Source organism: Neovison vison, chromosome 6, assembly GCF_020171115.1.
Source record: "Neovison vison isolate M4711 chromosome 6, ASM_NN_V1, whole genome shotgun sequence".
Taxonomy (NCBI): domain Eukaryota; kingdom Metazoa; phylum Chordata; class Mammalia; order Carnivora; family Mustelidae; genus Neogale; species Neogale vison.
Genome location: NC_058096.1, coordinates 161,981,950 through 161,995,661, shown reverse-complemented (window position 1 = coordinate 161,995,661; position 13,712 = coordinate 161,981,950). Strand labels below are relative to the sequence as shown.

The following is a 13,712-nucleotide window of genomic DNA, read 5'->3' as shown; positions in this document are numbered from 1 at the left end:
TTATCTGTTGATCTGTTGATAAATTTAGCCATTATGTAGCTTTCTATCTATCTTTGTACATAAGAACTTAGCTTTGGGGACACCTGGGTGGCTGAGACAGTTGATCATCTGCCTCTCAGTACTCTGGGATCGAGTCCCCATCGGGCTCCTTACTCAGTGGGGAGCCTGCTTCTCCCTCTGCCTGCCACCCCCCGACCTTGTGTGCGCTCGCTCTCTCTCTCTCTCTCTCTCTCTCTGACAAATAAATAAAATCTTTAACAACAACAAAAAAACTTAGCTTTACCCATACCATTCTCACATCCTTTCCTAAATCTTTCGCCATTATCTTCAGAATACTTAGGAATCAACCATTGTTTTTTTGTGTTTTTTTGGGTTTTTTTTGTTTTTTTTAAAGATTATTTATTTATTTATTTGACAGACAGAGATTACAAGTAGGCAGAGAGGCAGGCAGAGAGACAGAGGAGGAAGCAGGCTCCCCGCTGAGCAGAGAGCCTGATGTGGGGCTTGATCCCAGGACCCTGGGATCATGACCTGAGCTGAAGGCAGAGGCTTTAACCCACTGAGCCACTCAGGCGCCCCAGGAATCAACCATTGTTAATCAGTACAGAAGATTTACCTTTTGACTATGGAAGTGTTCACTCCTACAACAAATGGTTTCTCCTTTCTTAAGCTTTGTCATGGTGTAAATAATTTACCTTGTTTTCCATTTCCCTGGGATTTTTTTTTAATGTTGTTTAACAGTTCATATTTTCAGTATCTCTGTAACATGCTTATGGGTAACGTTTTCCTTATGCTCAAAAACCTGTTATTTATTTATTTCATGGGGAGCTCCTTTCTAGACCTTCTGTTCTCTTCGTCATCTTCTTAAGACTTCTCTTCACCCTTTACTTTCACCCTATATGTAGCTCTGTGTACTCTCTTCCTTTGTGAATCATTTTCTTTGACATATGCTGTAAAGAAGACATAGAATATATATTTTGTGACCTTTATTTCTAATGGTGAACACTTTACCCAACAGAATCAGAATATATATATTCTTCTTAAGTGTATGTGGAACAGTCTCCAGGATAAGACCATATGCTAGGTGGTGAAATAAACCTAGGCGATGAAATAAACCTCAGTAGTTATTTTCTTAAAAGAATAAAAATAATACAAAGTATGTTCTCTGCCCACAATGCAATGAAATTAGAAGTTAATAACAGGGAAATTTGTGGGGGGTAGGGAGCTTACAAATACATGGAAACTAAACTATTTCTAAATCACCAGTGTGGATTAAAGAAGAAATCAAAAGGGAAATTAGAGAATACAATGAGGTGAATGAAAATGAAGACATGACATACCAGAATTTATAGGATGCAGCGAAAGCAGTGAAATTTATAAGAGTTAATACTATAATAATAAAGGAGAAAGATCTCAAATTAGTAACCTTAACCACTATCTTATGACACTGGAAAAAGAAGATCAAACTAACCCTAAAGTAAACAGAAAGACAAGACTAAAGCACAAATTGGGGTGCCTGGCTCAGTTGGTAGAGCATGAGACTGATGATCTTCGGAGCCTACTTAGAAAAAAAAGATTAAAGCACAAATCAATAAAACAAAAACAATCAGTGAAACTAAAAGCTGGTTTTTTGAAAGATCAACAAAACTGGCAAACTTTTAATTAGATTGACCAAGAAGAAAAGAGACTAAAATTACTAGAATTAGAAATGAAAGAAGAAATATGACTAACCTTACAGAAATCAAAAGAACTCTAAAGGAGTATTATGAATACTTACATGTCAGTGGTTTAGATGAAATGAACAAATCCCTAGAAAGATGTAGACTACCAAAACTGACTCAGGAAGAAATAGACATTTTAAGAGAACAAGTAAAGAGATTCACTTAGTAATCAAAAAAGTACCCATGAAGAGAAGCCAGGCTCAGATGGCTTCCATGGCAAATTCCACCAAACAAATTACTACCAGTTCTTTAGAAACTCTTCCAAAAAAACAGAAGGAACACTTTCTAACTCATTGTGTGAGGGCAGTAGTACCTTGATCCCAAAATCAGGTAAAGACACCACACACGTGCACCCACACGCACGCGCACACACACACACAAACTAGAGTGGTATCTTTCACGAATATGGATGCAGTTTAATCCTTGACAGAATATTAGCAAACTAAATCTGCAGCATAAAAAGAGAATTAGACACCATGACTAAGTAAATGAGATTTATCCCAGGAAAGCAGAGTTAAATTAACATATGAAAGTCTATTAAAGTAATACACCATTATCAGTAGATAATATCTATTGATTGTATCAATAGAAAAGGCACCTAATGGTGCTCCTACCTGGCTCAGTCAGTGGAGCATAAGACTCTCCATCTCAGGATTGTAAATTCAAGCCCCGTGTTGGGTGTAGAGATTACTTAAAAATAAAATCTTAAAAGGCATCTGGAAAAATCATAACATCTTTTTGTGATTTAACAAAAAATAAATACGTGAAAACTAACAATGGAAGGAACTTTCTCAGGCCAGTAGAGGACACCTGCAGATATCCACAGTTAAACCCATACTTAATGGTGAAAGACTGGATGCTTCCTCAAAATTAGCAAGACAACTATGTCTGCTTTCACTATTTCTGTTCAGCTATGCAATTCAGTATATACTCTGCATATAGTATATAGTGTATATATAGTATATACACTATACTCTGGTCTAAGTGTGCTATACTGGTGTGGCTAAAAATGTACACGTCAACAATTTCTATATCTATTCAACTGGGGATTCTAGCCAGGACAGTCAGGGGAAAATAAGAAAAGGCATCTAGATTGTAAAGTTAGTAATAAAACTATTTCCATTTGCAAATGATACGATCTTGTATAGAGAAAATGCTAAGGAATCACTGAAACACTATTAGAACTAGTAAGTTCATCAAGTTTGCAGGATATAAAACAGTATGCAGAAATCAGTTATATTTTTAAAACTTGTCAGTGAGCAATCCGAAAATGAAATTAGGGAAAGAATTTCATTTACATTTACAATAGCATCAAAAAGATTAAAATCTATAAGAATACACTTGACAAAAGAAATGCAGAATTTATATAGACACTACCAAATAGTTTTGGAAGAAATTAATGATTTAAATAAACTGAAAAACATTCCATGTTCATGGATGGGAAGGCTTAATAAGATGGTAATACTGCCCAAAGTGATCCGCAGGTAAAATTTGTAGAAATTTGTGAAATCCCAGAAACTTACAAGAAATTTGTTGAAATTTACAACTGATTCCAAAATTCTATGGAATTGCAAGGATTCCAGTATAGCCAAAGCAATCTTGAAAAAGTACAAAGTAGGAGGACTTCATACTTCCTGATTTCAAAACCTAGTATGGGCATACCTCAGAAATATTGCAGATTGTGTTCCAGACCACTGCAGTAAAGCCAAGTGATATGAATATTTTCATTTCCCAGTATATATAAAAGTTACCTTTGCACTATGCTGTGGTCTGTTAAGTGTGCAATTATGTCCAAAAAGATGTACATACCTTAATTTTAAAACACTGCCAAAAAATGCTAACCATCATCTAAGAATTCAGAGTCCTAATCTTTTGGCAGATAGGGGGTCTTGTCTCAATGTTTACTGATCAGGGTGGTGGTTGCCAAATGTTGGAGTGGCTGTGGCAGTTATTTGAAAGAAGGCAGCAGTGGTGGAAAACGGTATGGAGGTTTCTCAAACAGAAATAGAAATACCATAGACAGTACTAGGTATTAGCCAAACAAGATGAAAACGCTAATTTGAAAAGATGATTTGCACCCTTGTGTTTATTGCAGCATTATTTGCAGCATTATTCACAGTAACCAAGATGTGGAAGCAATTCAAGTGTCCATTGATAGATGAATGGATAAAGAAGATTCATGTACAATGGACTCTTAGCAGCCATTAAAAAGGATGAGATCTTGCCGTTTACAACAGCATGAATGGGCTTGAAGGATATTATGCTAAGTGAGATTAGTCAGATTGAAAAAGACAAATACCATGTGATTTCACTTAAGTGGAAACAAACAAACAAAAAAAAGAATAAACAAAAAGCGGGATCAGACTATAAATATGGAGAACAAACTGATGATTGCCAGAGGGAACAGGGTAGGGGATGGGGAAAATGGATAAAGGAGAATGGAAAATACAGGCTTTCAGTTGTGGAATGAGTAAGTCATGGTTATAAGAGGCACAGCATAGGAAATACAATCAGTGATATTGTAATGATGTATGGTGACACGTAGTTACACTCGCCGTGGGCATAGCGTAACATAGAGGTTAAATCATCATATACACTTGAAACCTATGGGACATTGTGTGTCAACTGTACTCAAGTTTTTAAAAACTCTTTTTTAAGATTTTGTTTATTATTTATTTGACAGAGATCACAGGTAGGCAGAGAGGCAGGCAGAGAGAGGAAGGGAAGCAGGCGCCCTGCTGAGCAGAAAGCCCAACATGGGGCTCTATCCCAGGATCCTGGGATCATGACCTGAGCTGAAGGCATAGGCTTTAACCCACTGAGCCACCTAGGTTCCCCTAAAATTGTTTTTAAATAACTAATTCCAAATCAAAATAAAAGTCATTCAGAATTCATTTTTTAAAAAATAAGAGAGAAATGAAGTTTTCTGCATCTGTCAACTCTTCTACAGTTTCTATGTAGTATGAAATGCTGTTTAATAGCATTTTACCCACAGAATTTCTTTCAAAATTGGATTCAGTCCTCTCAGACCTGCAGCTGCTTTACCAACTAACCTGTGTAATATTCTAAATTCTTTGTTATTTCAACAACCTATCATCAGGAGTAGATTCCATCTCAAATAACACTTTCTTTGTTCTTCCGTGAGAAGCAACTTCTTATCTCTTCCAGTTTTGTCATGAGATACCAGCAGTTCAGTCACGTCTTTAGGCTTCACTTCTAGTTCTCTTGTTAATTCTACCATATCTGCAGTTATGTCCTCCACTGACATCTTGAACCCTTCAAAGTCATCCATGAAGGTTGGAATCACCTTTTTCCAGATTCCTGTTAATGTTGATACTTTAATCTCTTCCCAGGAATCACAAATGTTCTTAATGACATCTAGAATGGCAAATCCTTTTTCAAAAGATCTTCAATTTACTTTGCCCAGATCCATCACAGGAATTACTATCTATGGCAGCTATAGCCTTACGAAATGTATTTAAGTTACAAGTCTTCAAAGTCAAAATAACTCCATGATTCTTGGGCTGCAAAATGGATACTGTCTTAGGGGTGAAGACAACAGTAACTCTCATTGTACATCTCCATTGCAGCTCTGGGTGACCAGGCGCATTGTCAATGAACAGTAGTATTTTGAAAGGAATCTTTTGGGGCGCCTGGGTGGCTCAGTGGGTTAAGCTGCTACCTTCGGCTCAGGTCATGATCCTGGGGTCCTGGGATCGAGCCCCACATTGGGCTCTCTGCTCAGCCGGGAGCCTGCTTCCTTCTCTCTCTCTCTCTGCCTGCCTCTCTGCCTGCTTGTGATCTCTCTCTGTCAAATAAATAAATAAAATCTTTAAAAAAAAAAAAAGAAAAGAAAAAAATGAAAGGAATCTTTTTTTCCTTAGCAGTAGGTTTCAGCAGTGGTTTAAAATATTCAGGAAACCATGTTGAAAATACATGTGCTGTCCCCCAGGCTTTGTTATTCCATTTATGGAGCAACAGGAGAGTAGATTTAGCATAATTCTGAAGGGCCTTAGGATTTTCACAATGGTAAGTGAAGCGGTGGCTTCACCTTGAAGTCACAGGCTTCATTATCCCATAACAAGAGAGGCACCCTGTTGTTTGAAGCCAGGCATTGACCTCTCCTCTCTAGCTGTCAAAGTCCTAGATGGCATCTTATTCCTAATATAAATTTGTTTATAATATAAATAAAGTTGTTCCGTCTACATTGAAAATCTGTTGTTTAGTGTAGCTACTACCTTCATGCATCATCTTAGCTAGATCTTCTGAATGATTTATTGGAACTTCTGTATCAGCACTTTGCTGCTCCTCTGTGCACTTTTATGTTATGGAGGGGGCTTCTTCCCTTAAACCTCATGAACCAACTTCTGGTTTCAAACATTCACAGCTTCCTCACCAATCTCAGCCTTCACAAAACTGAGGAGAGTTAAGGCCTTGCTCTGGATGATGCTCTGCCTTCAGGGAGTGTTGTAGCCGCTTTGATCTTCTATCCAGACCACTAAAATTCTGTCTCTATATCAGCAATAAAGCTGTGTTGTTTTCTTATCATCTGTGTGTTCACTGGAATAGCACTTTTAATTTCCTTCAAGAACCTTTCCTTCGCAGTCACAAGTTGGCTGTTTGTCACAAGAGGCCTAGCTTTTGGCCTGTCTCAGCTTTTGACTTGCCTTGCTCACTAAGCTTAATTATTTCTAGCTTTTGATTTAATGTGAGAGACACACAGCTCTTTCTCTCACTTGAATACTTAAAGACCATCCATTATAGAACCATTAATTGGCCTCATTTCAATCAATATGGTTGTGTCTTAGGGAACAGGGAGTCCCAAGGAAAGGGAGAGAGATGGGAATGGCTGGTCAATGGGATAGTCAGAACACAAACAAACATTTAATGATTATGTTCGCCATCTCATATGAACATGATTCGTGGTACCCCAAAACAATTACAATAGTAACATCAGAGATCATTGATCACAGATCACCATACAAATATAATGATGAAAAAGTTTGAAATGTGACACAGAGACATGAAGTGAGTAAATGCTGTTCTTGCTCAGCAGAGTTGCTACAAACTTCCAAAATATATAAGGAACGTATACAACTCAGTACCCAAAAAAACAGTCCAGTTTAAAAATGGGCAAGAGAGGGGCGCCTGGGTGGCTCAGTGGGTTAACTGCTGCCTTCGGCTCAGGTCATGGTCTCAGGGTCCTGGGATTGAGTCCCACATCGGGCTCTCTGCTCAGCAGGGAGCCTGCTTCCTCCTCTCTTTCTGCCTGCCTCTCTGCCTGCTTGTATCTCTCTCTGTCAAATAAATAAATAAAAATAAAAAAATAAAAATGGGCAAGAGACATGAACAGACATTTCTCCAAAGAAGACATACACATGGCCAACAGACACATGAAAAGATGCTCAACTTCACTCATCATCAGGGAAGTGCAAATCAGAACTACGAAATATCACCTCAGCTTGTCAAAGGGGCTAAAATCAACAACACAGGAAGCAAGTATTGACGAGGCTGTGGAGAAAAAGGAACCTTCTTGCCCTGTTGGTGGGAATGTAAATTGGTGCAGCCACTGTATGGAGGTTCCTCAAAAAATTTAAAACAGTACTACCTTGTGATCCAGGAATTGAAATATTGGATATATACCCAAAAAACAAGAACACTAATTCAGAAGGATACATGCACCCCTATGTTTATAGCAGCATTATTTACAATAGCCAAATTATGGAAGCCGCCCAAGTGTCCATCCGTTGATGAATGGATAAAGGAGGTTTGTATATATGTGGAATATTATCCAGCCATAAAAAAAGAATGGAATCTTGCCATTTACAACGACATGGATGGAGCTAGAGAGTATAATGCTAAGCAAAATAAGTCAGAGAAAGAAATACTGTGTGATTTCACTCATGTGGAATTTAAGGAACAAAACAAAGGGGAGAGGGACATCTAGCTGGTTCAGTCAGTAGAGCATGTAACTCTTGATCTTGGGATTGTAAATCAAGCCCCATATTGAGTGGAGAGATTACTTAAAAAAATAAAAACTTTAGGGACACCTGTGTTGCTCAGTCACAGGTGAGTCAGATAAGCTGCTGCCTTCGGCTCAGGTCATGAACCCAGGGTTCTAGGATCGAGTCCTGCATTGGACTCCTTGCTCGGCAGGGAGCCTGCTTCTCTCTCTGCCTCTGCCTGCCACTCTGCCTACTTGTGCGCTCGCTCGCTCTCTCTCTTTCTCTCTCTGACAAATAAATAAAATCTTTTTAAAAAAATAAATAAAACCTTTAAAAGAGAAAAAAAATTGAAGGTTATCAGAAGGGAGATGGGTTGGGGGATGGGTTAAATACTTGATGGGGATTAAGGAGTGCACTTTTGATGAACATCAGGTGATAGATGGAATTGCTGAATTATTGTATTATATACCTGAACCTAATAATACTGACACTGTATCTTAACTGGAATTAAAAGCTTAAGAAAAAAAGAAATGGAATACAGTATTCTAATGAAGAACTGATTTATGTTGTGAAATAAGTAAATAAATGAATAAGTAAAAATGTATGTAGCAAAGCAAATGTGACAGTAAAGCATAACAAAAATGAAGGACTTTATCAAAATATACTAAAAATACTGCATTTTAAATCATATAGCTTAAATCCATATTATTTAATGCAGAAATAGACAAATCAATAGAACACATAGGAGGGTCAGAGGATCAGAAACAGTTTGGTTTATATGGGAGGTTAATTCATGATAAGGGTGCCACCTCATGAGGAAAGAATATACTCATTGGTAAATGGTTTTGGAACTGTTATGCTCTCTGCCTCTGGAGAGAAAGAAAACTAAGTCTCTTACACAAAAATAAAGCCTAGATGGAATAAAGTATACCTTAACAATCATTAATTCCTTTGCTCAGAGTAACTTGAGGTAGTTTCAGTGTTCCAAAAAAGATCAATAAAGTTGTTTCAAAATACGAGTAGGTTTTGTTGTTTTTTTTTTTAAGATTTTATTTCAGAGAGAGGATGCGTGTGCAAGGGGGAGTTGGGGCAAAGGGAGAAACCGGGGGGGGTGGTGCGCAGAGAATTTCAGGCAAACTCCCTGTTGATTGTGAAGCCTGACAGAGGGCTCTGTCTCATAATACTGAGGTCATAACCTGGACCCAAACCACAAGTGAGACACTTAACTGACTGAGCCACCCAGGCATCCCTAAAATAGAAATAGTTTTATTTAAGTACAATTAACGTGTTCGAGGACATACCCACACAATGTATATTGGGCTTATATTATAGCTGTTGTTTTGTTATATTTTTATTATTTTTATTGTTATATTTTTCCTTCAGCAGTATATGATAACCTTCTCCCGATTTCTTCATGTATAGAGTTCTGTCATTTAAGGCCGTGTTGTATAGTGTGTCATTGTTCCAATGTAACATAATTTAACCATTCACCTCGTGTTTTATATTAAGATATCATAAATATAGAACACTTCAGTTTTCATAGAATGGGGTCTGAAAAGGTCCAGGACAAGATAGACATATTTTCATCTGAGTCATGATTGTGAACTATTTGGGTTTTTTCCTCTTCTCAGTGAAGTTTCTATGGTAATCTGAATTTCAAAGTTTGGCTTTCAGTAGCTCTGTTGATTACATTAAAAGGAGGAAGTAAATTTCTCAGTTTTCTTATCTGATCTGAGGAAGCAAATCACAATGTTTTTGTCTGTAAAGGAGCTGCAGGGTTTGAGAGGACTTCATTGTTTTGTTCACATTTCCACCAAAACATTATTTTCCATTTATGTAAAAATGAATAGTAAAGTATTAAGTTGCTCTGTGTGGACTTTTTATAGCTTAGGGGAATATATAGGTTTCCCCCACTATCTTAAAATAGAATGTTCCTATAAAACCTTTCATATGCCAGAATGGTATAAAGCAAGGAAACAATTCCATTAATTTATATGGAAAAACTTCTAAGTCTTCCCAGACCCAAAAATAGCATCTTTTTTTGCCTTTCTGATACCTTAGGATACATCTTGCTAACAGACCTACGAAATAAATCAAAGCACAGATGCTTACATATACAGTTCAGCAATGCTATGCTGTGGTGACTTGATGCTGAGTTTAGCTCCTGGGGAAGGAGCTTGGTGGTACCATTCTCACTACTCATAGTGTGTGCTGCCTTTATAACGGTTCACTGCAAAACAAATGCTGAATACTATTTTTGCTTTTTTGCCTTAATGTAAAGGTGAAGATCTTTTGTTTTTCTTTTGGTTAGGGAAGGCAGGTACTGTTACAGGTCTTTCATAAAAGCAAAGTGGTATAATGTGAACTTTGGGAAAAGTGTAGGACACCTGTATTGGTATATTTCCATCCATCTTTCTTCTTGTAATCACTTACGAGGAAAAATGAGGAAGTAGTATATATTGGTAGAATAACCCATAGAAACTGTTTAACTTTTGCCATTGAGTGCTAGATTGTATTTGTAACATTTTTAATATTCCCTTGGCCAGTTATTTTCTTACTCTCCCAACAAAGAATTCTGAAAGTGTGTAAGAACCTCTTTTTCTGTGGGAAAGATGGCTTTGTGCTATTGAACAGAAATGTTGAGTGAAGAAAATTGTCTCCTTTGAGTAACCAAAATATACTTTTTTATTTGTTCTATGTCTTTGTTTTCTAGGCAGCACAGTCAGTGCTGATTTCTTTATTTGAACTCAATACCCCAGAGTTTACAATGTTATTAGGAGCTTTACCAAAAACTTTTCAAGATGGTGCTACAAAGCTTCTTCATAATCACCTACGAAACACTGGCAATGGAACCCAGGTATCTTTCAGTTATTTTCTTGACTATTATGTGGTATGATGGTTTCACAGCAATTGCTTCCTTTTTTACGTGAAGTAAACTTCTGATTCTAGTATATAATTTTTGCATCTGTATTAGGCAACATCTCCTATGCAGTATTAAATACTGTTCTGGAAAGAATATAGTCCGTGGGCTTGTCATATTTATGTTATAATTTGATATACATTAGGTTGGTGGTGAATGGTGGCCAGGGTATGAACAGGGAAAGGGAACCAGTCCTTATTTGAGGACTAGAAGGGATGACTTGGTTAACAAATAAGATCTGAAGAAGGTAGGGCTTTAAAAGGTGTGTTCACAAACCTGTTCACAGGTTTATGGGTCCCTAGTTGCTTGAATCCAGAATTTGTTTTGGAGAGGTAAGGTCTGGATAAATGAAACATTACAGTGTTATATGTACCTGTATAGCAAGAGTCATTTATATAATATGCCTAAAAAATTATATGTAAGTATTAAAAAACCGATATTTGATCATGGGTAAGGGAAAAATTAGATGCATTTATGACGGGCTTCAGGTAAAGTCTGAGGGTTAAAAACAATCTGAGAACAATTTCTTGGGACTATATTTGGTTATCTTTTATTTTTTTTTTTAATTTTTTTTTTTAAGATTTTATTTATTTATTTGACAGAGAGAGATCACAAGCAGGCAGAGAGGCAGGCAGAGAGAGAGAAGGAAGCAGGCTCCCTGCTGAGCAGAGAGCCCGATGCGGGGCTCGATCCCAGGACCCTGCGATCATGACCTGAGCCGAAGGCAGCGGCTTAACCCACTGAGCCACCCAGGCGCCCCTATATTTGGTTATCTTTTAAAAGGAGAGGGATTGTTTGGTTATATCTTAAAAGTTAGGCAAAATAATAATAATGAACTTTACTTTGGTATGCTTAAGAAAATCATTTATAAAGTGTACTCAAGGAGGAATAAAATTTGAATATTGATAATGGTTTAAGGAAAGATATTGGCTTACAATGAGAAGCTAATTTAAAATTATCAATTTGTGGGGGTACCTGGCTGGCTCAGTCTGTAGACCTTTCGACTCTCAATCTCAGGGTCATGACCTAAAGTAGGTCAAGCCTACTTTAAAAAAATATTCTTTTAATTTAAAAATTAATTAAAATAAAATAGTTTGGGGTTCTGTTGAATCAATGAGAAGGAAAATGTTGATAATATTTGAGAGCAGGAAGCAGGTGAAAAAAACAAAAAAAGACTAGAGGTAGGTTTCTGAATGGAGAAAATGTTTTTTCCTACAGAAAGCAGAGATAAATACATGAATTAGAATACTCCCCTATAAATATGTCTCTCTCATTGTTCAACTTCTTGATTGCATGACTTCCCTAAGAGCCTTTTAGTTGAACTTCCCTGTCATTGTTAATATTTATTTGACTCCCCTAATCAGGGTTCCATGGGGAGTCCTTTGACAAGACCAACACCACGTTCACCAGCCAACTGGTCCAGTCCTCTTACTTCTCCTACCAACACATCACAGAATACTTTATCTCCAAGGTAATAAAAGGGTTATTTTCCATCATGACTTGTGTTTGCTGATTCCCATTCTTAGACAACAGACAATAATGTAATTCCACTTGATTTCCACTTGACTTGAAAGGTCTTGACATACAGAAACTTAGCAGATTCAAAAAATTTTAAGTTTATTCCAAAACTAACCCTTTAAATGAAAATAATGCACTGGATAACTAATATTTCTGTAAGTGAGAAGAAAACTTAAACAGCTTTTGTAAATTAGTGCTTGAAGCATTAAATGGAGTAGTTATGTTTCTGAGATACTTACAGACAAAAACATAAAAATAAAGAAAAAATAAGGAAAGGCTAAATATAAAAATGGCATTATGTCTGTGTCTTCAGGAAAGAATGTGACTGCGAGATTTGTCCTTCATATAAAATAAAAGCTGTATAAAATTTTCACACACTTAATGCAGTTCAAGCATTGGCTGTATTTCAGATGAAGTTCTTAACTCATTAATAAACTAATATTCTTTCCTGGCCTTTTAAAAAATCATTTGCATACTATTCCATATTTACTTACATAGTTATTAACATGATTTTATTAGCCATATGTCATAGCATGCTTCATCATATTTATTACAGTTATAGGATACTTCATCAGCATCTGAGGAAGAAAAATACATTGCATACTTAACCTGCCTTGTTTATTCCTTGTGACACACATGTGACAATTTGATGGCGAAATTCTAGATTCAGTTGAGTTTTAGAATTTGATTATAGAAGTAATGTCAGTAACATGTATGTTTGGTGTTAAAACTTCTCTGCCTTCCTATAAGTTTGTGTGAAATACATTTATCTTCTCTTTTAGCTGTACCATAATTATAAGTTAATCACAGGAGTTAGCAAACTTTCGGTAAAGGGCCATATGGTAAATATTAAATATTTCCAGCCTTGTGGGCCACACTGTATTTTTACCTCCACTCAGTTCTGTGGTTGCAGTGTGAAAATAGCTATAGCGGGTACCTGAATAGATAAGTGCTGCTGGTCCCAATACCATTTTATTTATGGACACTGAACTAAGAATTTATATGATTTTCATTGGAAAGGTGTTGGGAAATGTTATTTTGACTTTTCTCTCAACTATTTAAAAAAATAAACATTTTTAGATTTCAGGGGTCATAATTTGCTGGCCCTAGTTAATCAGAACATTTTTGAAGGTAACAGATAAACGAGATGTTAAGGGCTATGCATTTAGAGTCATTGTAAACTGCCCTTGATGGGTGGACAAGAGGACGTATACCTTAACCATTTACAGTTGTCAGGTTTGGTTTTGTTTTGCTGATTATGCTTTGGGGATCCTACATAATTGCAAATGTGTTTGTGTTTTAAAACTATACAAAAATAATTAGTTGTCTTTTTCATAGTGCATTTGATTATGACACAGAAAATATGAACTCTGAAGATATTTATAGCTCTCTTAGAGGTGTCACTGAAGCAATTCAGAATTTCAGCTTCCGTAGTCAAGAAGATATGAATGAGCCATTGAAAAGGGATTCGAAAAAAGATGATAGTGATTCCGTGAGTATTTGAATATTCTTACATTGCAGACTTTTCCATTAAGAGATTTTTTTAACTATTTATTTATTTATTTATTTATTTGCTTTAAAGAGAGAGAGAGAGGAGATGCTCGAGCG

General features: G+C 36.6%; 1 protein-coding gene across 46 annotated transcripts in view; it reads left to right on the top strand.

Moving 5' to 3' along the window:
• Positions 1-13,712, top strand: part of CLASP2 (cytoplasmic linker associated protein 2) — a 180,396-nt gene that overhangs the window by 142,075 nt on the left and 24,609 nt on the right. For all 46 annotated transcript variants that reach the window (XM_044252774.1, XM_044252775.1, XM_044252773.1 and 43 more), the window contains 3 exons: positions 10,380-10,523; positions 11,951-12,057; positions 13,443-13,596. In XM_044252774.1, the coding sequence (XP_044108709.1) occupies positions 10,380-10,523; positions 11,951-12,057; positions 13,443-13,596 (405 nt within the window). The remainder of the gene's footprint in view (positions 1-10,379; positions 10,524-11,950; positions 12,058-13,442; positions 13,597-13,712) is intronic.